Raw genomic sequence first — 26,247 nt, 5'->3', positions numbered from 1 at the left:
AAACAGCTATAATGTATGGAATAGTATCATAAGTAGCTGGAGAAGAATTAGAAATGTAACCTGGGCTTTTATAAAAGGAAAGATAATTATATTTGAGGGGACATGGAAAAAATCAAGAAAGGTTTAAAGGACAGCTGGAATTCGAGCTGGTTTTGAAGTGTAGATGGAATGTGACAGGAGGGAATGTGCAGTAGGAAAAGGATAGAATGGGCTGAGAATCCAGGGATCTAAATGGATGGGTTGAGAGAACTAGGGACTTCTTTACCTTTCAAGAAGATCTGTGAAAGCAGCATCTCTCTGGGTATCAAAGATATATAATGGAGACCCTTATAGTTAACTCGGTGATTCCTAAAACTTTAGGGGAGGGCTTTTTGGCTTGGATACTCTGCTCCACCATTCCTTGTACTTTTCTTGTTTTCATGAGGATGTTTGCAGAGCTTTAATCTAAGGTTATGGAAGGTGTGAATGAAGAAGAATTAGAGTATTTATGTCCTAAAGTTTGTCTTTTTTATTTTAAAGAGGGTAAAATTAAATAGAACAAAACAGAACAAAGCAGATCATAAGGAAACAATTTTAAGAAACACAAATTTCAAAGCAAGACCACTGGAGATCTTCATGGTCTATCATATATCTCTTGTTTTCTTCCAAATAGTTACTTGCATCTTCACACACAGTGAATACATACTGAACATTATAGTACTAAACTAATCAGAACAGGATGATGAAGGCTTTTTAGATCTTCAAGACCAGACATTAGGGAAGTCAACAGTGACTGCCATAATGTCTCTTGCTCTCTTTGAAGTATCTGTCCATATCTTTACATATGCTGAAATTAAACATAAGAGACTAGACTAATATCACTCTGAATAGTGAATAATAGTATTGCTAGATTTTATAACATAATGCCACATAATTAGCACTAGGTATTTTAGTGTCTCTTCTTCAGAGTATCTGTTCATTACACCACGCATTATATCATCTGTTCCTGTAAACTGTTTAGAAATTCTCCACCTGTGTGAATCTCTACATGTATACCTATCCTTTCTGTATTATAGGGGAAAACAGATCAAAACAAGACAGCAAAACAAATTCCTAGAAAAATGTGAAATGAAAAAGACATATAAAACCACAATATTAGGTGATCTACTATGCTGTCTCTTGTTATTTTCAATAGAATTGTGTACAACATCAGACATAATATAATTGAACATAACATTACATGGCAATTTTAATAAAAACACAACATTGGAGACACTGTAGGACTTCAAAAGTAGTTAATAATCAAACTGGAATGGGTATCTTACTGTATCTTGTCATCTTCAGAGTAGTTGCCTCTACTCTTAGACTTGATACTATCAAGCATACCAAATTCGAATAAAATCAGTCAAGACAAAACAGCGGTCTAACAAACTATATTCAAATAAGATTAGTCATAATAAGACAATGTAAGTAATGCAGGGTAACTGCAAATTACCAAGTAATGCAGTTTAAGTTAATAGGGAATTAAGGATATTTACCATGGTATATCCTGCTATTTTTGGGATAGCTGTGCCTTCTAATCTAGTATGAGTAGACAGACTGGAACAAAATAAAATCAAACTAAACAGAATGATAAGACTAATGTGGCTTTTAAATCCTGATACACTATTAACAATGTCCTCTACCTTCCTTTTTTTAGACAGTTCCTCCTCTTTCCCTTTCTCAGGGTGCTTTGTATATTTTGGGTCCCACTAACTCCTTTAGTTTTTAGATTAGGGGGGAACCCATTATGTATTTAAGTGATGTTAAACCTTTTTACCCCTGAGCTTGATCTTGAGCTATATTCCTTTACTTACTAAAGCCTCAAGGTTTTCCTTTTTTATAGCTGAGTAGTTCTCAACTGCACAAAAGTGTCATGACTTTCCAACCTATCTGCAGCTGCTGGATGAGTTGTCTCTATTTCTCTCTGGCTCTCTGTCACATAGAGCATCATTTTCTCATCTTTGGCTTTTGGTTTATTAATCCTCTCTCAGGCTGAGTATATTTCCTATTCAGAGCATCTCGATGGATCCTATCTTCTGATCTACTCTGCCTGTGTTTCTTTTTGTTAGCATATCAAGGCTATCTATACTAGAGATTATAGCCCACCTTCTCTGCCTCATCTCTGCTATTCTACTTTTCTGCTATTATTTGTCCACTTTTCTCCTTCATTCCACTGTCTGCCCCATTCATTGAGGCCTCTCTGCCACTGCTGCTGGAATCCTGATTTTTTTCTATCTCTCTCTAGAATGTCCTTCAGTATTTTTTGTAGGGTTGGATTGGTGACCACGAACTCCCACAGTTCCTCCTTGTCATGGAAACATCTTTTTTCTCCATTAATTTTGAGAGAGAGTTTTTCAGGGTACATCAATCTGGGTTGGAGGTTATTTTCTTTCAGGGCTTGGACAACTTCATTCCAGGGCTTGGACTACTTCATTCCAGGCTCTAGTTGATTTGATAGTTTGTGTTGAGAAGTCTGTCATTATTTTGATGAATTTTCTTTTATAGGTAATCTGCTTCTTTTCTCTGACCATTTAATGTTTTGTTCTTGTGGTAAATTTCTGGGATCTTGACTATTATATGTCTGGTTGTAGATCTGTTTTGGTTGTAGTTGATTAGAGTTCTTTATGCCTCATTTATCTGGATAGCATTTCTTTTTCCTATGATTGGGAAGTTTTCCTAAATTATTTTTGTGAATAGCCTTTATAATTCATTTGGGGTTACTCCTGCTTCTTTGCTTACATTTTTTATTCTTAAATTATAGATCTTCTTATTGTCTTCTAGCCTTTGTATTGTTACTTCTTGTTCCTTGTTATTTTTAAGAGGCCTTTTCTTTCATGATCACACATTGCAAGTCTATCTTCAAATTTTGAAAGGCTAACTTTAGATTTTGTTGAGGCATTTTGCCAGCTTTCAATGGCATTTTTATTTTCCTGATAATCTCTTTGGATCTGTTTTATGTATTCTAGATTTTTTATATTCTTTTTTTATTCAAGGAGAAAAAGAAAAAAAAAACAGAAAAAGGGTACAAGTTATACAGAATTTCAGAAAAAATAAACAGTAGGAAATCACTAGTTAATAGATTACATATTATTATCTTAGAAATAGTTGTTCACTGAGAAACAGGCAATAGTGGACACCACACCAATAGACATAAAGCGCCATCTCCAGAGCCTCATAGATGAGTTCAGGAATGAAGTTATTAATGACCTGAAGCTAGAAATAAGCAGAATAGTTAGAGAAATGCTAAGCACCACTCAAGAAAAAACAGATGGTGGAATGGAAGAACAGAAAAAGAGGGGAGAATTGTTTGAGGCAGAAAATAGAGAAAGCATCGAATACGTGAAGCAGGTTCAAAGAGACTACCAAGAAACTAAAAATTCTATCAAAAACTGGCATACAGCTTGAAAGAAACTAAAGACAGACTATCTGAACTGCAGGGCAGATTTGTAATATGGGAGGATGAAATGAAAAACTTCTTAAAAGTAACAAAGAAACAAACAGCAATAATACAAAGACTAGAAGATGATAAGAGGATCCATAACTTAAGAATTAAGAACATAAAAGAAGAGGTAGGGACACAAACAAATGAACTACAAAAGCTACTCACAGAAATAATTCAGGAGAATTTTCCTAATTTAGCAAAAGGTAAAGATACTCAGTTGTATGAAGCATACAGGACCCCAGCCACCTACAACGCAAACAGAGCAACACCCAGGCATATAATAATTAAAATTCCAGAAATTCAATACAAGAACACAGAATATTAAAAGCCGTCAGAGACAAGAAACAGATCACTTACAAGGGAACACCCATCAGAATTACAGCAGATTTCTCGCACAAACCATCAAATCATGAAGAGCGTGGGGGGAAATAATTCAAGCTTTGAAAGATAATAATCTCCAGCCAAGATTGATATATACTGCACAATTATCCCTGGAAGTTGATGGAAAAACAAGGTGCTTCCAGGATAAAGAGGAACTAGGGGAATATGCAACCACCAATTCAACTCTACAGAGAATACTGCAGGATATTCTAAAAAAGGAAAATACGAAGAATCCAGAAATAGTGGCAGAGAGGCCACAATGAATGGAGCAGAAAACAAAATGAAGAAGACAAACTGACGACAAAAGACAGAAAAAGAGCTCAACAGAAATGAGGCAGAGAAGATTGGATGATAGGAACAGCTATTTTGGAGAAAATGATGTCTTAATAGGTAATACTGATTTAGTATCATCTTGTTTTGAAGTCTCATCAAGCTTTTGTTCTTCTGTCTCCATTGGTCTAAACAGGTTGTATCTTATTGGATTTTATTATGTATGATAGTATAAGCAAAAACTTTTATAGATAAGGAGATTATACAGAAACCATTGTTCATTTTCTGTTAGTTGATTCTAAATACTCTGTAATGCTGTCATTCTCTTAAATGGTTTTACATTGTTTTGATATATTTGATGCTATAGTATACGAAGTTATACTCAAAGATTTCAAGGAAAGAGACAATATGGTAACTACTTTTATGTCAGGATTATCTTGTGGTGAAACACTATTCTGCTTAAATGGTTATGTTTTGATCTGCACTGTTTTGTTGTTATGCCCTCTTTTATCTCAATCTCCACTTCATTATTTACTTTTTTATTTTTATCCTTTTAATTAAGGGAAAAATAAATAAAAAATAGCAGGATATATTATAGTAACCCACTTTGACTTTCCATTATCTTGATTTGAAGCCCTGTATTACTGTCACCATCTTGTTTTTGACTGATGTCCCCCTATTCTGTTTTGCTTGATAGTACCAGGTTTGAAAGTTTAGGCAACAGCTCTGAAGATAGTGGGATTCATTATAACGCCCATTCTCATTGACTATTATCTACTTTTGAACACCTATAATGTCTCCAATGTTTTGGTTTTGTCGATTTTGTTCTTTACTGTTTTGTTCAATTTTATTATAACTGATGATATAGGCAATTCTATTAGAGATGGTGGGAAGCATTATGGTAACCATTGTTGATCACCTTGTATTATGCTTTTACATTATCTATTATGTCTACCTTTTTGATTTGATTGACTCTGTTCTGTTATGTCACATTTGGTTCTACTCCCTTCAAAAAAAGTAATAAGAACTGTGGGAGTAACAAAACCCAAAATGTGGAATTGTCATTGTACAAAAGAGAGGAAAAGAAAGTGCTCTAAACTATATAACTGCATGTATATTTAAGTGTATAAGAGAGAAAATGATATCACTGAGTTTTGTTGATTCATTGAACAGAACTGTTTGCAGTCTCACTGTTGGAATGTCCACTTTACAAGCTTTAATTTTGTAACTTGAACAATTTTTCTAAGATGACAATATGTAATCCATTAACTAGTGATTTCCTACTGTTTAGATTTATCTGTAAATCTGTATAACTTGTACCCTTTCTATGCTTTTTTTTCTCCTTAAATAAAATAAAAAAAAAAGAAATAGTTGTTCAAGTTCCAAAATTAAAGCATATAAAGTGGACTTTCAAACAGTGAGAGGGAAACAGTTTTGTTCAATGATCCAATAAAACTCAGTAATATGGTATCTATCTTATACACTTAAATATATATGCAGTTATATTTTTTGAGCACTTTCTTTTCCTTTCTTTTGTACAATGACAATTACACATTTTGGGTTTTATTACTCCCACAGTTCTTATTACTTTTTTTTGAAGAGAGTAAAACCAAATGTGACATAACAGAACAGAGTCAGTCAAATCGAAAGGGTGGACATAATAGATAATGTAAAAACAAAATACTAGGTGATCAACAATGGTTACCATACTGCTTCTTGCTATCTTAAAAAGAATTGCCTATATCATCAATTATAATAAAATTGAACAAAACAGTAAAGAATAAAACCAAAACATTGGAGACATTACAGGACTTTAAAAGAAGATAATAGTCAACCGAGATGGGCGTCATAATGAAACTTATTGTTTTCACAGTTGTTGCCTATACTTTCAAACTTGGTACTATCAAGCAAAGCAGAATAGAGGAAAATCAGTCAAAGCAAGATGGTGAGGGATATACAGGGTTTCAAATCAAGTTAATAGGAAATCAAAGTAGGTTACTATAATGTATCCTGCTATTTTTAAATTTTTCCCTTAATTAAAAAGATGAAAATAGTAAAGTAAATAATTAAAAAAAGGAGATTTAGATAAAAGATGGCATAACAACAAAACAGCGCAGGTCAAAGCATAATCATTTAAGCAAGATAGTGTTTCACCACAAGACATCCTGACATAAAAGTAGTTACCGTAGTGGCCCTTTCCTTGAAATCTTTGAGTATAACTTCATATACTGTAGCACCAAACATATCAAGACAATGTAAAACCATTCAAAAGAATGACAGTATTATAGGGTATTTAGAACCAACTAACAGAAAATGAACAATGGTTTCTGTATAATCTCCTTGTCCATAAAAGTTTTTGCTTATATTATCACATATAATAAAATCCAGTAAGATACAACCTGTTAAGACTGATGGAGACAGAAGAATAAAAGCTTGATGGGACTTCAAAGCAAGATGATACTAAATCAGCACTAGCTATTATGATGTGTTGTTTTCTCCAAAATAGCCATTCCTATCATCCAATCTTCTCTGCCTCATTTCTGTTGAGCTCTTTTTCTGTCTTTTGTTGTCAGTTTGTCTTCTTCATTTCACTTTCTGCTCCATTCATTGTGACCTCTCTGCCAATATTTCTGAAGTCTTGGTATTTTCCTTTTTTAGAATATCCTGCAGTATTCTCTGTAGAGTTGAATTGGTGGTTGCAAATTCCCCTAGTTCCTCTTTATCCTGGAAGCACCTTGTTTTTCCATCAATTTCTAGGGACAGTTGTGCAGGATACATCAATCTTGGCTGGAGGTTGTTATCTTTCAAAGCTTGAATTATTTCCCCCCCCCCATTTTTCATGATTTGATGGTTTGTGCCGAGAAGTCTGCTGTAATTCTGATGGGTGTTCCCTTGTAAGTGATCTGTTTCTTGTCTCTGACGGCTTTTAGTATTCTGTTCTTATATTGTATTTCTGGAATTTTGATTATTATATGCCTGGGTGTAGCTCTGTTTGGGTTGTAGATGGCAGCTAGATAGCAGAAGCTATGGAGGCTCTCTGAGATATCCCGCTTAAAACCCAGGAATGGTGCAGTATGAGGAGTTCTAAGCAAGGGAAGATACACCCTGCTGACCCAGGAATGAATTAAGTGGTATCCCTCATACATCTGAGTATCTTTACCTTTTGATAAATTAGGGAAATTCTCCTGGATTATTTCTGTGAATAGCTTTTGTAGTCCATCTGTTTGTGTCCCTACTTCTTCTTTTATGTTCTTAATTCTTATGTTATAGATCCTCTTATTGTCTTCTAGCCTTTGTGTTCTTGTTTGTTTTCTTGTTATTTTAAAGAAGTTTTTCTTTACATGCTCCCAAATTACAAATCTGTCCTCCAATTCAGACAATCTATCCTTAGTTTCTTTCAAGCTGTTATGCCAGCTTTTGATAGAGTTTTTAGTTTCCTGGTAATCTCTTTGAACCTGCTTCACGTATTCTATGTTTTCTCTATTTTCTCCATCTAACAATTCTGCCCTTTTTTTCTGTTTTTCCATTCCGCATGTGTTTTTACTTGGGCGGTGCTTAGCATTTCCCTAACTATTCTACTTATATCTTGCTTTATTTCATTAAATACTTCATTCCTGAACTCATCTATGAGGCTCTGGAGATATCACTTTATGTCTATTGGTGCCGTGACTGATATTGCATGTATTCTGTCTTCCTTTGTGTTTCCCTTTCCTGGATCAGTGTTCTCAGGATTGGGGACTGTGGACCCTTTCTTGTTGGTTCCTCTTCCCATACTTTTTGTTCCTTCCATACAAGTGAATGTAGGAGGCCTAATTTTTTTTCTCTTTTTTGGTTACAGTTTGTTTGAATTGTACCAGCTAAGTCTTCCCACCCACTGCAGTGTACTAGGGAGACACAGACCTGCGCAGCTTCTGCTGACCTGGCCCTCCAGGTCAACCTACCAAAGGCTTTACTTCTAGGGTGCACCTCCAGGCACTGGGACCTGGTTTGGGCTAGCCTACTGGGTCTTAGTCAGCAGCATCACACAGGCCAGGCACTCCCCACCAAGCCAGGCTTGAGAGGGGAATATTGCAACTAATGTCACTGCAGCACCCTGTTCCAGCAATCTGACTGGCCCCAGTATGTCCTTTACTGGAGCCTCCTACTTTATGAAATGGTCCCGTCAGCTCACTCACCACAAGTCAATGTAGGGCTCCCTGCTAGTCCTGCTCTCAAGTTCGTTCACAGATTTCTGTTCTCAGAGCTTTCGCGCATCTCTCTCCCTCCCGAGCAGATTTGGATGCAGGAGTGGCAGCAGGAAATTCAAATCATGGCTTCCAGTGGCACTGGTTCTAGCTTCCACACTGAGATTTTATCTGTTCCTGTTATAGCACCAGGATTGGAATTCCAGTTGGTTTCTCTTAGCTTAGTTCATTCCTGGGTCAGCAGGGTGTATCTTCCCTTGCTTAGAACTCCTCATACTGCACCATTCCTGGGTTTTAAGTGGGGTATCTCAGAGAGCCTCTGTAGCTTCTGCTATCTATCTGCCATGTTCTTCCAGAAGTTCCTTGTTTATATTCTTCAGCAAAAGTTTCTCTTCTTTTTCTGGGTTCCTCCATTCTTCCATCTGCGTCTTCTTGAGAGGGCCTTAGCATTTCTTTTATTAATCTTTTTATATCATGCCTCACGTGGATTAGAATTTCAGTTTTAAGTCCATCTATGAGGTCATGATGGTTTTTCTTTATATCCACTGATTTTGTGGCCAACATTGCATGATTGCTGCACTGGATCTCTTCTGTAATTACCTCTCCTGGACTTATTTTCCCAGGGTCAGTGGTTGGAGGCTTTTTCTTATTTATTTCTCTTGTCATGTTTCTGGTTTCTTTCAGACAGGTCTGTGGTGGAGGTCTCAGGCCCTCTCTGTATTGCTTATGGTTTTTCTGAAGCATGCTGGCTGGGGTTTTGCTGTCTTCTCCAGTTTGCTGTTATCTGAGTTGCATGCAGGGACTGTGGGCTGGCCCCACTTCTCTGAGCCAGTCAACCAGCGAGTGCCTTCAGCATGTTAGTCTGTGTTTTGTGGATGTCACAGTTTTGTCCCTGGCTATTGGGTCCTGACCAGGGGTGTGATTCAGCCCAAGCAGGTCCCGCCAGTCCTCTTTGGGCCATGGGTGGCTGACTGACACCACCACAGTGCCAGACTCAGGCCCATCCTGCCCAACTACAATATGTCCTCCAGCTGGCTCCACCTGCCGCGGGACCCAATTTCCAGCACTCATCATGAATTAATGCAGTTCTCACACCTACACTGTGCTGGGTCCTCCCACCAAAGGCCCTGGACTCACCAACTCCCAAGTTTGGAGGCCATGGCTTCAGTGCAACTGTGAATCATCCATTTCCAGGGTGTGCCCAGCACAGTATGGGACTGGTCCCAATGAGCGAGTCTGGTTCCAGGCTTTCATCCACATTTTTCCTTTCTTTCTTTTCCTTTTTCCTCAGTTTCTTCCTGGGTCATGAGAATCCCTCTCCTTTCATCTGGTCTTCTCCATGTTGTTAAATTCTAGTGTCTGTGTTGTTTTTCTCAGAGAGGTTCTCTACCGTGCTACCTACCAAGCCACCATCTTCAGAACTCGGTCCTAAAATTTGTTTGTGCCACTCACTGATGATCTGTTTGTGGTCAGATCATCTCTGTCCTCTGAGGCTCAATTACTTGCCTTAAAGTGAGTGTTTTGTCTGGAAGGTTTTGAGATTTCTTCTTACTTTGACAATCAAGCATTCCAAAACTACCTTTTAATTTACCACATTTATGAATTATTGAGAAATAAAGTGCACCTTCCTGCCTTCCTAAGATGTTTAATATTACCAATTATATTCTTCTCATCTCAGCACCATTTGGGGTTTTCACCAGCCTGGCCATGCTTTCCTTGTCTTCATAACAAACCACTGACTCCCAGATGAAGGCCCCATGTTTAGAAAACTGTGGATGCAGACAAAATGTGAGGAGGCCATTTCCTCTATACCTAATGAATACAAACTCTCGGGAAATAACTTATTACTAGTCATATAATTTTAGTGTGAATTTAAACATGATGTGCAGCATCTTTAGTAGCATTTCAAGTTTTCCTTTCCTAATTACAGGACAACAGGTTTCCCTAAACCTTGAGGGTTCATACATGTGCTATGTACTGTGTATGTGATGAGGCAGAGTTGGGTAGACATCAAGTCCACTGATATTGCATATTAGCTTCTGAACTATTAACCTGCCACAGCAATGTGCTCTGGAAAATGTGAGAGACAAATTCCATTGATAGGCTAGAGCAGGAATGCCACTAAAGCTGTGCAGGCCAGTCCCACAGCCTGGACTATATTAGTTAACTTTATGTTACTACAATGAAACACTTGTGGCATCTAATTTAAAGAGAATAGATTTATTTAGCTCACTGTTTTGGAGAATTAAAGCTCAGGATCAGGGAATTCCATTGTGTGAGGCAGGGAATAAGTGAGGGAAGGAGAGAAGAAGGGAAGGGGAGAGAGAGACCAGGACAGGGAAAGGAGGAGAGGGAGAGCAGGAGCAAGAATGAGAGCAAGACCTGTAGTGCTACAACCTGCTTTGAAAGCTCAGCCTCAGCATCTCCCAATACTGGGAGCCTGGAGATCAAGCCTGTACATGTGGACTCTGGGGACATGTAACATTCAAGCCACAGGGCTGGCCTCCATCGTACAGAGACTAGAAAAACACATCTGAAAGGTTAAGTATGCCCACCTGTGAGGTCATGATTTTTGGGAGCCTGAAAGAATCTGACAATACGAGATTTATGTACAGTGAGGAGCTTTGCCTGATGGAGTATCAAGAAGCCAGAAAGCTGACATGAAAGAAGGCAGTCTTTAAAACTTAGAAAAAATCCATTCAAATAACTTAGAATTGATTATCTATAACACAAATATGTATGGATCCCTACTGTGCTACAGTACTATTAAGCAGTTTTGTATTTCAAAAAATAAAGGAGATTAAGATAAAAGAGGCCATAACAACACAGGTCAGAATAGAATAATTTAAGCAACATAGTGTTTCACCACAAGATAACCTGACATAACAGTAGTTACCATAGTGTCTCTTTCCTTGAAATATTTGAGTATATCTTTTTATACTATAGCATCAAACATAACAAAACAGTGTAAAACCATTCAAGAAGATGAAAGTATTACAGAGTGTTTAGAACCAGCTAACAGAAAACGAACAATGGTTTCTATATTATCTCTTTGCCTACAAAAAATTTTGGTTATACTATCATATATAATAGAACCCAGTAACATACAACATGATAAAATGGATGAAGACAGAAGACCAAAATCTTGTTGAGACTTCAAAACAAGCTGATATTAAATCAGCAATAGTTATTATGATGTTTTGTTTTCCTTTTTTTAATTTTTAATTTTTTTGATGTTTTGTTTTCTTCAAAATAGCTGTTCATACCATCACAGACAATAAAATCAAACAAAACACAATGAAACCATATCAATTAATGAATGAAAACATTATAAGTCTTCAAAATAATATAATGGAGATTCATGATTGCCACATACTTTTATGTATTCTTACCATTTCTTACACTAGGGAAACCATTCGGTATTTATACACGTGAGTTTGATTTACTTCACTTATGAGTATAGTCTCAAGCTGAGTCCATTTATTTATAAATATCTCAATGTGATCATTCTTTATAGCTGAGTAGTACTCCATTGTATAAAAATACCACAACTTTTTTTTATCCATTACTCAGTTAATGGACACTTAGGTTGTTTCCAAGATCTGGCTATTACAAATTGTGCTGCTATAAATATGGGTGCACATATATCACTGTGGTATGATGTCTTCAGTTTTTCTGGGAATATGCTTAGAACTGCAATAGCCAGAACAAATGGGACTTCCAACCCCAGCTTTTGGAGAAATCTCCAGACTGACCTCCACAGTGGTTGCACCAATTCTACACTCCCACCAACAGTGCAGGAGAGTTCCTTTTTCCCCACAACCTTTCCAGCATTTGTTGTTGTTGGTTTTCTTGATCCTGGCCATTCTTTCCAGAGTGAGATGGAATCTCAGTGTGGTTTTAATTTGCATTTCTCTAATGAGTAATGATGATGGACATTTTTTCATGTATTTATTTTCCATTTTTATTTCTTCATCTGAGAATTGTGTATTCATCTCAGATGCCCATTTTTGGATTGGATCTTTGAATTTTGGGGGTCTGATTTTTTAAAATTCTTTATATGTTTTAGAGAGAAGTCCTTTGTCTGAGGGACAGTTCACTAAGATTTTTTCCCAGTTTATGGGTTTTCTTTTCACTATGCTGGAGATATCTTTTGACATGCAGAAACATTTTAATAAGAGGTGATCCCAGTTATTGATTCTGGGAAGTATTTCCTGTGCAGTTTGAGTCCTATTCATGAATTCTCTACCTACTCCTGTGTCTTCAAGATATTTATCCAATTTGTCTTCCAATAGATTTAGTGTTTCTGTTTTAAAATTCAGATCTTTATTTCATTTAGATTTTAATTTAGTACATGGTGATAGGCATGGGTCTAGTTTTAGTTTTTGTCATATGGAGAGCCAGATTTTCCAACACCATTTATTAAAGAGACTGTTGTTCTACCAATGAGCATGTTTGGCCCCTTTATCAAATACAAGGTGACTGAGTGTGTTTGTAGGTGTGGTTGTATCTTCTAATCTATTCCCTTGATCTTCGGCTCTGTTTTGATTCCAGTACCATGTTGATTTTACTACTGTTGCTTTGTAATATAACTTCAAGTCAGGGATTGTGATGCCTCCTAACTTGTCTTTGCTATTTAGAATTGTCTTTCCTATTATAGGTCTCTTCTAGTTCCAGATGAATTTGAGGATTTACGAGGTATGTTGATGGTATTTTTATTGGGATTGCATTGAATCTGTATAAGAGTTTTTGGGGAATGGCCATTTTTACAATATTTATTCTTCCTATCCATGAGCAAGGGATGTCTTTCCATTTTCTGAGATCCTCTTCAATTTCTTTTTTTAGTGTATTATAATTTTCCCTATATAGAACTTTCACTTCTATCATGAGAATAATTCCTAAATATTTCATTTTTTGGTTGCTAGTGTCAAGGGTGTGGCTTCTCTTATTTCTCTCTCTGTGATTTTGTTGTTAGTGTATAGAAATGCTATTGATTTTTGAGTATTGATTTTGTATCCAGCTACATTGTTGAATTTATTTATTATATCTAGGAGTTTTTCAATGGAGTTTAGGGGGTCTTCTATGTAGAGTATCATGCCATCCGCAAATAATGATAATTTAATTTCTTATTTTCCTATTTTTACCCCTTTTTATTTCTGTCTCTTGTCTAATTGCTCTGGCTAGTATTTCCAGTATTACATTAAGTAGAATCAGTGATAAGGGACATGCTTGTCTTGTGCCTGATTTCAAGATAATGACCTTCAGTTTTTGGCCATTTATTATGATACTGGCTGTTACTTTGTCAAAGATGACCTTTATCATATAGAGGTAAAGACCATCTATTCCAATTTTCTGTAAGGTTCTTATCATGAATGAATGTTGGATCTTATCAAAGGCTTTTCCTGCATCTATAGTAATAATCATGTGATTCTTACTTTTGGCTTTATTGATATGGTGGATTACATTTATTGACTTACGTATGTTGAACCATCCCTGCATGCCTGGAATGAATCCCACTTGGTCATGGTATATAATCTTCTTGATGGTTTGCTGCATCCTGTTTGCCATCATTTTATTGAGGATTTTTGCATCTGTGTTCATTAGGGAGATTGGTCTATAGTTCTCTTTTTTAGTTGTATCTTTCTCAGGTTTTGGTACTAGAGTAATCTTTGCTTCCAGGAATGACTTAGGAAGGATTGCTTCCCTTTCAGTTTCAACGAAGAGTTTGAGGAGTGTTGGCATTAAATCTTCTTTGTATTTCTTGTAGAATTATGCAGTGAATCCATCTGGGCCTGGGCTCTTCTTTGTAGGTAAGGACTTAATTACATTTTCAATTTCATTAATAAAAATTGGATTATTCAGCAGTTTTATATATTCTTGACCTAGCTTTGGTACTTCATAAGTTTCTAGGAATCTGTCAATTTCTTCTGTGTTATCAAACATATGAGAATAGAGATTATCAAAATAGGTGTTGATGATCTGTATTTTTATATCTGTAGTGATTTCACTTTTTTCATTACTTATTGCATGACTTTGAGCTTTTCCTTCCTTTTTAAAATAAAGTTTGCTAGGGGCTTATCAATTTTATTTATTCTTTCAAAGAGCCAACTCTTTGATTCATTGCTTCTTTGGATTGTTTTCTTAGTCTCTATTGTATTAATTTCTGCTCTGATTTTTATAATTTCCTCCCTTATTTTGGCTTTGGGCTTGACTTGCTCTTCTTTTTCTAAATGTTTGAAGTGTAGCATCAGGTTATTTATTTGTATTAGTTCTGTTTTCCTGATGTGGGAACTCAGTGCAGTAAATTTTCCTCTGAGGACAGCTTTCATTGTATCCCACAGATTCTGGTAAGTTTTATTTGTATTTTCGTTTGCTTGTAGGCATTGTTTAATTTCTTCTTTAATTTCCCCTGTGACCCACTGATTACTCAAGAGTGTGTTATTCAGTTTCCATGTATTTGTGGGATTTTTGCAGTATCTTTTATCATTAATTTCTAATTTCATGGTGCTACTATGTGATAACATGTATGGAATAATTTCAAGTCATTTACATTTATTTAAATATGTTCTGTGGGCTAATATATGGTATGTTTTAGAGAATGTCCCAGGTACGGCTGAGAAGAATGTGTATTCTGTATATGTCTGTCAAGTCCATTTGTTCACATGTGTGATTCAGTTCTGTTATTTCTTTGCTGTATTTCTGTCTTGTTGATCTGTCCCTTGGTGTCAGTGGTGTGTTAAGGTTTTTGTTATAATTGTGTTATTGCTAACTTGGTTTTTCATTTCTGTTAACACTTGCTTTGTATAACTGGGTATTCTCGAATTTGGTGCATATATATTTAAGATTGTTATCTCTTCCTCTTGAAGTTTTACCCTAACCAGTATGTAATGACCTTCTTTATCTCTTCTAATCATTATTGGTTTGAAATTCACATTGTCTGCAAACAGAATAGCTACCCCTACTTTTTTTTTTTCTTTTTCCTTTTTATCAGTACCAGGGATCGAACTCACGATTGCCTGCTTTCAAGGCAGGCGCTTATGCTGCTGAGCTAAACCCCCAGCCCCCACCCCCACTTTTTTTTGGCCCCTGTTGCATGAAGTATTGTTTTCCATCCTTCGACTTTCACTCTGTGAATATTCTTTTGGCTTGGATGGGTTTCTTGTAGACAGCATATTGTTGGATTTTGTTTCTTGATCCATTCTGCCAGTCTGTTTCTTTTAATTAGTGCATTGAGACCATTTACATTATTGGTTATAACTGTTATATGTTGTTTTATTGTTGACATGTTATCTTTCTGCTGTTGCATCTTTATCTTTCCATTCTGTTTAATTGTCTGCTTTGCTTAGTGGTTTTTTTCCTAAGTGTATCTAATCTGTCTTTCAGTATTCTTTGCAGGGTTGGCTTGGTGATCATGAAGTTCTTCAGCTGTTCTTTGTCATGGAAGTATCTTATTTCTCCATCCATTTTGAAGGACAGTTTTGCAGGGTGTATCAGTCAAGACTGGAAATCATTTTGCTTTAGGATCTGGAATACTTCACTCCATTGTCTTCTTGACTTTATTGTTTGTGCTGAGAAGTCTGCTGTAATTCTGATAGTTTTTCCTTTAGAGGTGATCTGCGTTTTATCTCTGGCAGCTTTTAATATTCTATTCTTATATTGGATTTCTGGGATGGTGATTATTATATGTCTGGGTGTAGTTTTATTTTGGTTATGGCTATTTGGAGTTCTATATGCTTTGCAAATCCTGATATCAGTTTCCAATCTCATGTTTGTGAAATTTTCAGCTATTACTTCTCTAAATATCCTCTTGACATCCTTTATGTTGTCCCCTTCTTTTTCCTTTATCCCTATCAATCTTATGTCATTTTTCTTTGCATCATCTTGCAGCTATTGAATTATTTCTTGATTCCTTATTATTTTTAAAAGATCTTTCCTTTCCTGTTCACTAGCTGCAATCATTTCTTCAAGGTCTGACATTCTATCTTAACTTTCATTGAGGTGGTTTTTCCAACTTTCAATGGAATTTTTGATTTTCTGTATATCTCTTTCTGTCTGCTTTTTGTATTCTATTTGTTTCTTATATTGTTCACCCAGGGATTCCCTTTTTGTTTAGTTCCTCCAATTTTTTAACACTGTCTTCTTTAGATATGTTCAGCATTTCTTTCATTTCTTTTATCATTTCTTTTTTTACTTGGGAGATTATTTCTCAATTGAATTCTTTAAAAGCTTTCCAGAGTTGCTTCTTTATTTCATTTGCTATTATGTCAGGTTTCAGGTGTATGTCATATATTTTCTTCTGTGTACATAGCTCCTACGGTTTCTTGGTTTGGCTGGAGGTTTGAAATTGTATTCTGGTCTTTCATTTTGCCATTTTCCTATATTTCTGTGTTTCAAGACTTCCCTAGGGCCTGTTGGAAATCCTTTTCTATGCCCTCAGCTCCTGAAACTGTGACTCCCCAGTTCCCAGAATTGAGAGAGGGTCAATGGGTGTGGGGCAGGAAGACCCAAGCCCTATCATGCAGATTGAGTGTGACAAGAAGCTGTGAAGTTTCTTGGCTGGTGGGAGCAACTATCCCAAACTCCCTGGTTTCAGATGGTGCAGTGATATTCACCTCTGGCCACCCAGTTTCCAGAATTTAAGGCACAGGCAGGCCCAAAACCCAAGAGTTTGCCAAGCAGGGCAGGAAGTGTGGCATTTGGTGCAGGCAGGCTCAAGACCCCTTGAGCTGGTCCAACGCAGCAGGAAGCTGCAAAGTTCTCTGACCAGGGCTGGTGCAAGGATCCCAGACTCCCTGCGAGTGGGGAATGATGCAGGGACACTCACCTCATGCTGCCCAGACTCCAGAACTGAGGGTGCCTGCAGGCCCAGGATCCCAGAGTCTGCCAGGCAAGGGAGGAAGTGGGGCAGTTGGTGCAGGTAGGCTCAAGATCCCTGAGCTGGTCCAGTGCAGCAGGAAGCCACAAAGTTCCCTGGGCTGAAGCAAGGATCCCAGACTCCCTGGGCTCAGGGGGACGGTGTGGGGACACTCACTCCAGGCCTCCCAGCCTCCAGAACTGAGGGCACTGGCAGGCCCAGGACCCCAGAGACCTCCAAACATGGCAGGAAGTGGGCCAGTTGGTCTATGAAGCAGTTTTTATGTATTTTGTTTGTTCAATTTTAATGTGTTCAATTGTAAAATGATGCATTACATAAGATGAGTAAACAAAATAACTTGCTATGCTCTTTGGCACAAGCAACCATCCAAGGCAGGTGGACTCTACGTTTGTAATTGCCAAGCAAACTTCTATTCCTAGTCATTTTTCCTAAGTTACACACTCATTTGTTTCAAAGTTTAGTATGGTTTTCACTGAATTATGAATTCTCTTATTAAATAAGTTGCACCCCTTCTTTATTCAGTCAAGTGTGGCTAGATTATCTTTATGATAGCCAGTGACAGTAGTACTTCTTTTTTTTTCTTCTCTTCTGCTCTCTTCCAAGTAAAAACTATACACATTTAATATGCAAAATTAATGCTTTGGTATATATATATATATATATATATATATATATATATATATACTTACATTTTTAAATGATTACCACAATCAAGCTAATTTACTTATCATTTACATATCTGCCATTTTTTTTTAAAAATTAAGTTTATTGGTACATTGTAGACATATATAATGGTAATGTTAATTGTAGGAGATTTGTAACTATACATGATATACTTTGATTCCAGAAAAATAAAAAAATGATAAGAAACAAGGATGAAATGGAAAAAAGATTTATACATAGGGAGAAGAGGTGTCCTTCCTTTCCTGAGGTATCCTTCCCTTTCCTTCCCTTCCCTTCCCTTCCCTTCCCTTCCCTTCCCTTCCCCTTCCATCCTCTCTCCTCCCCTCCCCTCCCCTCCCCTCCTCTTTTTTTCTTTCTCTTTTTTCTCTTCTCTCACAGCACCAAGAATTAAATCTAGGATTTATGCATACTAAACACACACTCTCCATCTGAGGCTGCATCCTCACCTCCTAGTGGAAGTAGAATTGACTATCACAGACCTCTTGGTCCTTCAATAGAAATAGGACAAGGAACTGCCACTTTTTCCTGAGAATCTACTAGGAACTGAACATCCAATGGGACAGCAGCTGGGCATTTGCTTTATATTTTCCAACTGTTCTTTTCCTTAGGTCCAGAATGAGGTTCTGAACCAGGTATGGATCAAAAAATGCTCTCCTTTTGTATGGGAGACTCAGGGAAAGGACAGTCAGAATACATTCCACTAACCAAGCTTTTTTGAAGAAGTTCAGGATGGTGTTCTGCAATATGCAGTCTCTTTCTCCTTTCCTGACTTATCCTTCCTGATACTTTCCACTGACACTTGTCTTGTGAAAGCAGGAGTCTTGCTGAATGTTATCAAATGTTCCTCTTCATATGTGCCATCACTTCCTTTTCCCTGTCAGTCAGTTTTTTTCACTTATCTAACACACCCTGTAAGGTAACAGGATGTTACTAGATGCAGAGGTACAAAAGATATTAGACAGAGGTGCTGCTCTCAGGACACAGTTTAGGAAAAATTCTCATCTCTACCTGTTTCCTAGGCAAATACAAGAGAAAAGTCTATTCAGATGGATTAATGAATTTTCCTTCCTTCATTCCTTAAATAATCTACAGACAGTGAGTATTTGCTAGGGTCTAGTAAGGGGCTACTTTTAAAGAATGAAGACAAGAGGAGACACACCTTATTATATTTCTTTTTAGTTTATTAAAGAGATATAGATTTTGCCAGGGATCCTTTGGAATGGAAAAAAGGAGAATTCGTTTTTACAGTATCAAAATGGGATATTAGCTCTTTCCCATCTTGCAAGATGGCAAGTGAAAAAACAGATGCCAGATACTAAATAGAAGAAACTTGAAGCCATGAAGGCTGACGCCACTAGTACTGGTAAAAAAGGTAATGTGAAGGCAAAAATGTTCAAGAAGAGGCAGCCCCACTTCAGCTGAACCCCTGTCCTGGTTAGAGGAATTGATAGATACTCTCAATATGTTACGTATTCCAGAAAGGCTCTGAACAAAAGAAAGTACACAGTTGCTAAATTGCTACTGTCACAAAATCAGTTGGTGTAACAAGAATGGTGGTACCTGGATGGTTAAGCTTTGAAAAATACCCAGATACTATGCCACTGAAGATGAGCCCTGAAAGCTGTTGAACCATGGCAAAAAATCCTTCAGTCAGTACATGAGGAAACTGCGAGCTAGCATCACAGCCAGGACCATCTTGATCATCCTCACTGGGTGCTAGAGAGGCAAGAGAGTGGTTTTCCTGAAGCAGCTGGGCAGTGGCTTGCTACTTGTCACTGGGCCTCTTAACCCCAATCACATTCCTCTGTGAGGAACACACCAGAAATTTGTCATTGCCACCTCCTCAAAAATTATCAGTAATGTGAAAATCCCCAAACACCTCACTTATTGCTTACTTCAAGAAGAAGCTGCAGAAGCCCAGACACCAGGAGAGTGAGGTCTTCAACACCGAAAAAGAGAGATACCAGATTTCAGGACAGCACAAAGTTGATCAGAAAGTGGTAGATTTTGCAGAAAATCAACGTACCTCAGCTCCAGGGCTACAGATTTGTTTTTGTTCTGACAATTGGAGTTTACCCTCACAAATAGGTGTCTTAAATTTCTTACCAACAACCTAATGAAATAACTGATACATTAAAAAAAAGATGGGATAGGATAGCAGAATGCAGTGGAGTATTAACTACAATTAACTACAAAGATGGGATAGGATAGCAGAATGCAGGGCAGGGAGAGAGACAGTCTGACTAGTTGATTTACACTTTGTGCATAGACAAAAGTAAAGGGAACTGAGAGATGGAGAAAAGGGAATGATAGAAAAGACAAAAAAATGAGATACAAAATCTATAGCTGTAGAAATGACCAATGAAGACTTCCGGAAGAACATGGTGGATAGATAGCAGCAGCTATGGAGGCTCTCTGAAATACCCTACTTAGAATCCAGGAATGCTGCAGTACAAGGAGTCCTAACAAGGGGAGATACACCCTGCCAACCCACGAATGAACTAAGTTAAGAGAAACCACCTGGAAATCCAATCCTAGTGCTATAACAGGAACAGATAAAATCTCAGCGTGGAAGCTAGAACCTGCACCATTGGAAGCCGTGATTTGAATTTCGTGCTGCTGCTGCATCCAAATCTGCAGGGCATGGAGAGAGACGGGCGAAAGCTCTGAGAGTGGGAATATGTGAACAGAGTTGAGAGCGGGACTAGCAGGGAGCCCTACATCGACTTGCAGTGAGTGAGCAGAATGGGGACCCTTTCATAAAGTAGGAGGCGCCAGCAAAGGACATACTGGGACTGGGCAGACTTCCCAGAACAGGGTGCTGCAGTGACATTAGTTGCATATTCCCCTCTCAAGCGTGATTGGTGGGGAGTGCCTGCCCTGTGTGACGCTGCTGACTAAGACTCAGTAGGCTATGGTAAATGAGGTCCCAGAGCCTGGAGGTGCACCCTAGTGGTGAAGCCTTTAGTAGGTTGACCTGGAGGGCTGGGCCCAGCAGAGGCTGCCCAGGTCTGTGTCTCCCTAGTACACTGCAGTGGGTGGGAACACCTAGCTGGCACAATTCAAACAAACTGTAACCAAAAAAGAGAAAAAAATTTGGCCTCCTACATTCACTTGTATGGAAGGAACAAAAAGTATGGGAAGAGGAAGCAATAAGAAAGGGTCCTCAGTTCCCAATCCTGAGAACACTAATCCAGGAAAGGGAAACACAAAGGAAGACAGAATACATGCAATATCAGACACAGCACCAATAGACATAAAGCGATATCTCCAGAGCCTCATAAACGAGTTTAAAAATGAAGTATTTAATGAAATAAAGCAAGATATAAGTAGAATAGTTAGAGAAATGCTAAGCATTGCCCAAGAAAAAACAGATGGTGGAATGGAAGAACAGAAAAAAAGGGGAGAATTGTTTGATGGAGAAAATAAAGAAAACATAGAGCATGTGAAGCAGGTTCAAAGAGATTACCAGGAAACTAAAAACTCTATCGAAAGCTGGCATAACAGCTTGAAAGAAACTAAGGATAGATTATCTGAACTGGAGGACAGATTTGTAAGGTGGGAGCATGAAATGAAAAACTTCTTAAAAATAACAAGGAAACAAGCAGTAACAATACAAAGGCTAGAAGATGATAAGAGGATCTATAACTTAAGAAATTAAGAATGTAAAGGAAGAAGTAGGGACACAAACAAATGGACTACAAAAGCTATTCACAGAAATAATCCAAGAGAATTTCCCTAATTTAGCATAAAGTAAAGATACTCAGATGTATGAGGCATACAGGACCCCAGCCACCTACAACCCAAACAGAGCTACACCCAGGCATATAATAATCAAAATTCCAGAAATCTAATATAAGAACAGAATATTAAAAGCTGTCAGAGACAAGAAACAGATCACTTACAAGGGAACACCCATCAGAATTATAGCAGACTTCATGGCACAAACCATCAAATCATGAAGATCGTGGGGGGAAATAATTCAAGCTTTGAAAGATAACAACCTCCAGCCAAGATTAATGTATCCTGAACAACTGTCCCTAGAAATTGATGGAAAAACAAGGTGCTCCCAGGATAAAGAGATACTAGGGGAATTTGCGACCACCAATTGAACTCTACAGAGAATACTGCAGGATATTCTAAAAAAGGAAAATATCAAGACTTCAGAAATATTGGCAGAGAGGCCACAATGAATGGAGCAGAAAGTGAAATGAGGAAGACAAACTGACAACAAAAGACAGAAAAAGAGCTCAATAGAAATGAGGCAGAGAAGATTAGATGGTAGGAACAGCTATTTTGGAGAAAGCAAGACATCATAATAGCTAGTGCTGATTTAGTATCATCTTGCTTTGAAGTCCCATCAAGCTTTTATTCTTCTGTCTCCATCGGTCTTAACAGGTCGTATCTTATTGTATTTTATTATATGCGATAATATAAGCAAAAACTTTTATAGACAAGGAGATTATACAGAAACCATTGTTCATTTTCTGATAGTTGGTTCTAAATACCCTGTAATACTGTCATTCTCTTGAGTGGTTTTACATTGTCTTGATATGTTTGGTGCTTTAGTATACGAAGTTATACTTAAAGATTGTTTTTTAAAGTTTACTTTTTTTTTTTGTCTTTTTCCTTTTATCGTTACCAGGGATCGAACTCATGACTGCCTGCTTGCAAGGCAGGTGCTTATGCCGCTGAGCTAAATTAAAGATTTTAAGGAAAGAGACACTATGGTAACTACTTTTATGTCGGGATGTCTTGTGGTGAAGCACTGTTTTGCTTAAATGGTTATGCTTTGACCTGCGCTGTTTTGTTGTTATGTCATCTTTGATCTTAGTCTTCTTGTTTAAAAATTATTTACTTTTTAATTTTTTTCTTTTTAATTAAGAGAAAAATAGAAAATAGCAGTATACATTATTGCAACCTACTTTGATTTCCTATTAAGTTGATTTGAAACCCTGTATAGCCTCACCATCTTGCTTTGACTGATTTTCCTCTATTCTGCTTTGCTTGATAGTACCAAGTTTGAAAGTATAGGCAACAACTGTAAAGACAATAAGATTCATTATGATGCCCATTCCAGTTGACTATTATCTTCTTTTAAAGCCCTGTAATGTCTCCAATGTTTTGGTTTTATTCTTTACTGTTTTGTTTAATTTTATTATAACTGATGTTATAGGCAATTCTTTTTAAGATAGCAAGAGGCAGTATGGTAACCATTGTTGATCACCTAATATTTTGTTTTTACATTATCTATTATGTCCACCCTTTTGATTTGACTGACTCTGTTCTGTTATGTCACATTTGCCTTACTCTTTTCAAAAAAAGTAATAAGAACTGTGGGAGTAATAAAACCCAAAATGTGTAATTGTCGTTGTACAAAAGAAAGGAAAAGAAAGTGCTCTAAAGAATATAACTGCATATATATTTAAGTGTATACGATAGATAATGATATTACTGAGTTTTGTTGGATCACTGAACAAAACTTTTTGCAGTCTCACTGTTTGAAACTCCACTTTATATGCTTTAATTTTATAACTTGATCAACTATTTCTAAGATAACAATTTGTAATCTATTAACTAGTGATTGCCTATTGTTTATTTTTTCTGAAATTCTGTATAACTTGTACCCTTTTTCTGTTTTTTCTTCTTTTTCTCCTTAAATAAAAAAAAAAGAAATGACCAATGAAGACCTGAGGACTTTCTACAGATAGTGTCAACTGCTTTATTATGGAGTCCTCATTTCCCTTGTCTGAGGAAAGGTCACTGGATGAAGAGAAACCAAGTCTTCTGCTTCAGAAAGGGATGGACACTGAGACAGCTAAGAAGTGATCATTTTTTCTGCTCCCCTTTGTGCTCTATATCTTTTCCTCATGGTTAAGCAGAGCAGTCCAGGTCACAAGATCATCCTGGGCTCTCTGGCGAGCACCCTCCTCAGAGCTGCCTTTACCTCTTTGTTCCTCAGGCTGTAGATGAAGGGGTTGAGCAGTGGTGTCACCACACTGTACTGCAGGGATACCACTTGCTCCAATGCTGAGCCCGATGCTGGAGTCATGTACCTTGTAGGAATTGCACAGAGGAACACACTGCAATCAGGACAATTGGTAGGTGATATAAATTTTCCTCTTTCTCTCTCTCTCTATACATTAGTAAAGACATACTGTTTTTTTTATCTTGTGATGATTTTTCTTTGCCCTGCTATATGCTTAGTTCAAAATGCTGCCATTGTTCCCAACACGGGGAAGAAATTTAGGACACAAATTTGTGAGGGTAAACTCCAATTTTCAGAACAAAACCAGATCTCATGTTGCCCCGGTATCTATTTCAAGGATGCTGCATGTGTTTATATATTTATTTGCCTAGCACCAAAAGTTCTCCAGTTTTCTTCTGAGAACTCCCATTATAGGTTAATAAAATAGAAAAAACTTTAATCTTTTTCTAGACTTATCTTTCAAAATAGTTAACTGAGTCACAGAAAAGAAAATGGATTCTTTATAAACCAAAAGATAGTCCACAGCAGAGGCAGAGGTAGAGCCCAGGCTTTCTGAATTCCAAGATGAACCTTTTCCTGCTACATTACAGTGCCTTATCCTACAGACCAAAGGCACTTAGAGTAAAAAATACATGACATTTATACTTAGCACGCATACTACGACATACCTCAAAAATCCTGAACCATAAAAGATGGTGACCACAAGGACATGAGAAGAGCAGGTGGAGAAGATCTTACTTCGACCTGTGGCAGAGTTGATTCCCAAGGCTGTCATGATGATACGGCTGTAGGAACCCAGCAATGGAACAAAAGTGCCAAAGCCCAGCACCACCATGGTGGCCAGGGTGGAGACGATACTACTGTAGGGGTTGGAACAGGCCAACAAAAGCACTGGGGGTAGCTCACAGGCAAAACTGTGGACAAGGTTGGGGCCACAGAAGTGCTGCTGAGCTAGTAAGAGAGTGTTCATTAGGCTGGCACTTATTCCTAAGGCCCAGGATGCACCCACTAGGCCAGTACATACCCTTCTGTTCATAGCCACCATATACAGTAGAGGGTGACACACAGCCCGGAACCTGTCATAGGCCATGACAGAAAGAAGGCAGGCTTCAGTGGCCCCTGAAAATATGACCAAGAAAATCTGGGTGAAACACCCATGGAAGGATATTGCCTTCACCTTGGAAAGAAGGTTTTCTAACAGTTTAGGCACAATCACTGAGGAATAGAAAGCATCCAGGAAGGAGAGATGTCCCAGGAAGAAGTACATGGGAGTCTGGAGGTGGGAATCAGTACAGATAATTAGCATTATCAGCAGGTTCCCTGTGAGGGTCAGAAGGTAAATTACTAAGAATGCTACAAAGAGTAGTAGCTGAATCTGAGATTTGTTGGATAGTCCTTGGAGAACAAACACAGTGACTGAAGTCTCATTGCCAACTCCCATGGAGCACACAACAATCGCTTCAGAGGAACAAGAACTGATAAGAATGCTGAAATGATTCATCAGTAACAGAGTATGTCTGGAGATGAGGCATTTTGAGTAAAGCTTCAGGACTGACCCAGACAGATTATGCAGCAGGCTGCCCTGCCGGGTCCTCTCTTGTCAGCAACTCCTAGTTCAGAGCAGAATCCTGAGAGTGAGGGTGTAGAGATTCAGACCTGGAAAAGAAGGAGATGAGGACAAGGATTACCTTAAGAAGAGGAGGAAAGAAAGGAGCTGAGGGTAGACCTGAGGACCCAAAGAAGTTCTATTCTCTCTTCCAAAGGAAACTGAGTCAAACCACAGAAGAACTGACTGGCATTGTAGCAATTGCATGCAGCCCTAGATAATCCCAGGGGGAAGGACGGTGAGAGGATGGGAAAATAAAGAAGAGACAAAATCCGGGATCAGGTGGAGCCCTTACTCTCCTGATGGGAGAGAAGAAACTGGCCCCTCACTGCAGGGGTGTTTATTTATAACTTTTAGCAACTTAATGTCACATGACACACCGTTGTCCTAACAATTGTTCAGATTGTTTTGGGACTAGGTGTTCCCTGGGCTGAAGCAGCTTGTTCATGTGGCTTGTCCCAGGCACTCTTTGTTCTTGGGATGGTCATGCCCCAGCCTTGCAAATGCGGTCAATTTCCAGCTTCAGTGGCTCCCAACATAGCATAGTGAATCTGCAACAAACATTTGGCTTATCTCCTGCCTGACAGACCATGAAGAATGTTTAAATGATTGAGAGAATTATTGTGATGCTTGATGGTGGAGTGAATTATTTTTCTCTCCCTACAAATATGTGAATGAATTATTTAAGGCCTTTATTTTAAAAAGTGGTAAAATTTGATATTTTCTAAGGGTTGTTGTATCTTAATAATTCTAAGGATGGGGAAATGATCTTCCTTGGTGTCTCTGGTACTAAAT

General features: G+C 37.8%; 1 protein-coding gene and 1 pseudogene across 1 annotated transcript; one reads left to right on the top strand and one right to left on the bottom strand.

Annotated features, from left to right (window-relative positions):
• Positions 1-19,162: 19,162 nt before the first annotated feature.
• Positions 19,163-19,945, top strand: LOC100718978 (large ribosomal subunit protein eL6-like; annotated as a pseudogene).
• A 3,805-nt stretch (positions 19,946-23,750) lies between these two features.
• On the bottom strand, positions 23,751-25,287 carry LOC100719257 (olfactory receptor 8S1). Its single transcript, XM_003476067.1, has 2 exons — positions 24,515-25,287; positions 23,751-23,913 (listed from the first exon to the last, which is right to left on the bottom strand). Exons 1-2 carry the CDS (start codon positions 25,285-25,287, stop codon positions 23,751-23,753), a joined length of 936 nt encoding a protein of 311 aa, XP_003476115.1.
• Positions 25,288-26,247: the final 960 nt, after the last annotated feature.

Source organism: Cavia porcellus, unplaced genomic scaffold (genome assembly GCF_034190915.1).
Source record: "Cavia porcellus strain 051 isolate PalLab524CR breed Dunkin Hartley unplaced genomic scaffold, mCavPor4.1 scaffold_8, whole genome shotgun sequence".
NCBI classification, from domain to species: Eukaryota; Metazoa; Chordata; class Mammalia; order Rodentia; family Caviidae; genus Cavia; species Cavia porcellus.
This window is presented reverse-complemented; position numbering and strand designations above follow the sequence as displayed.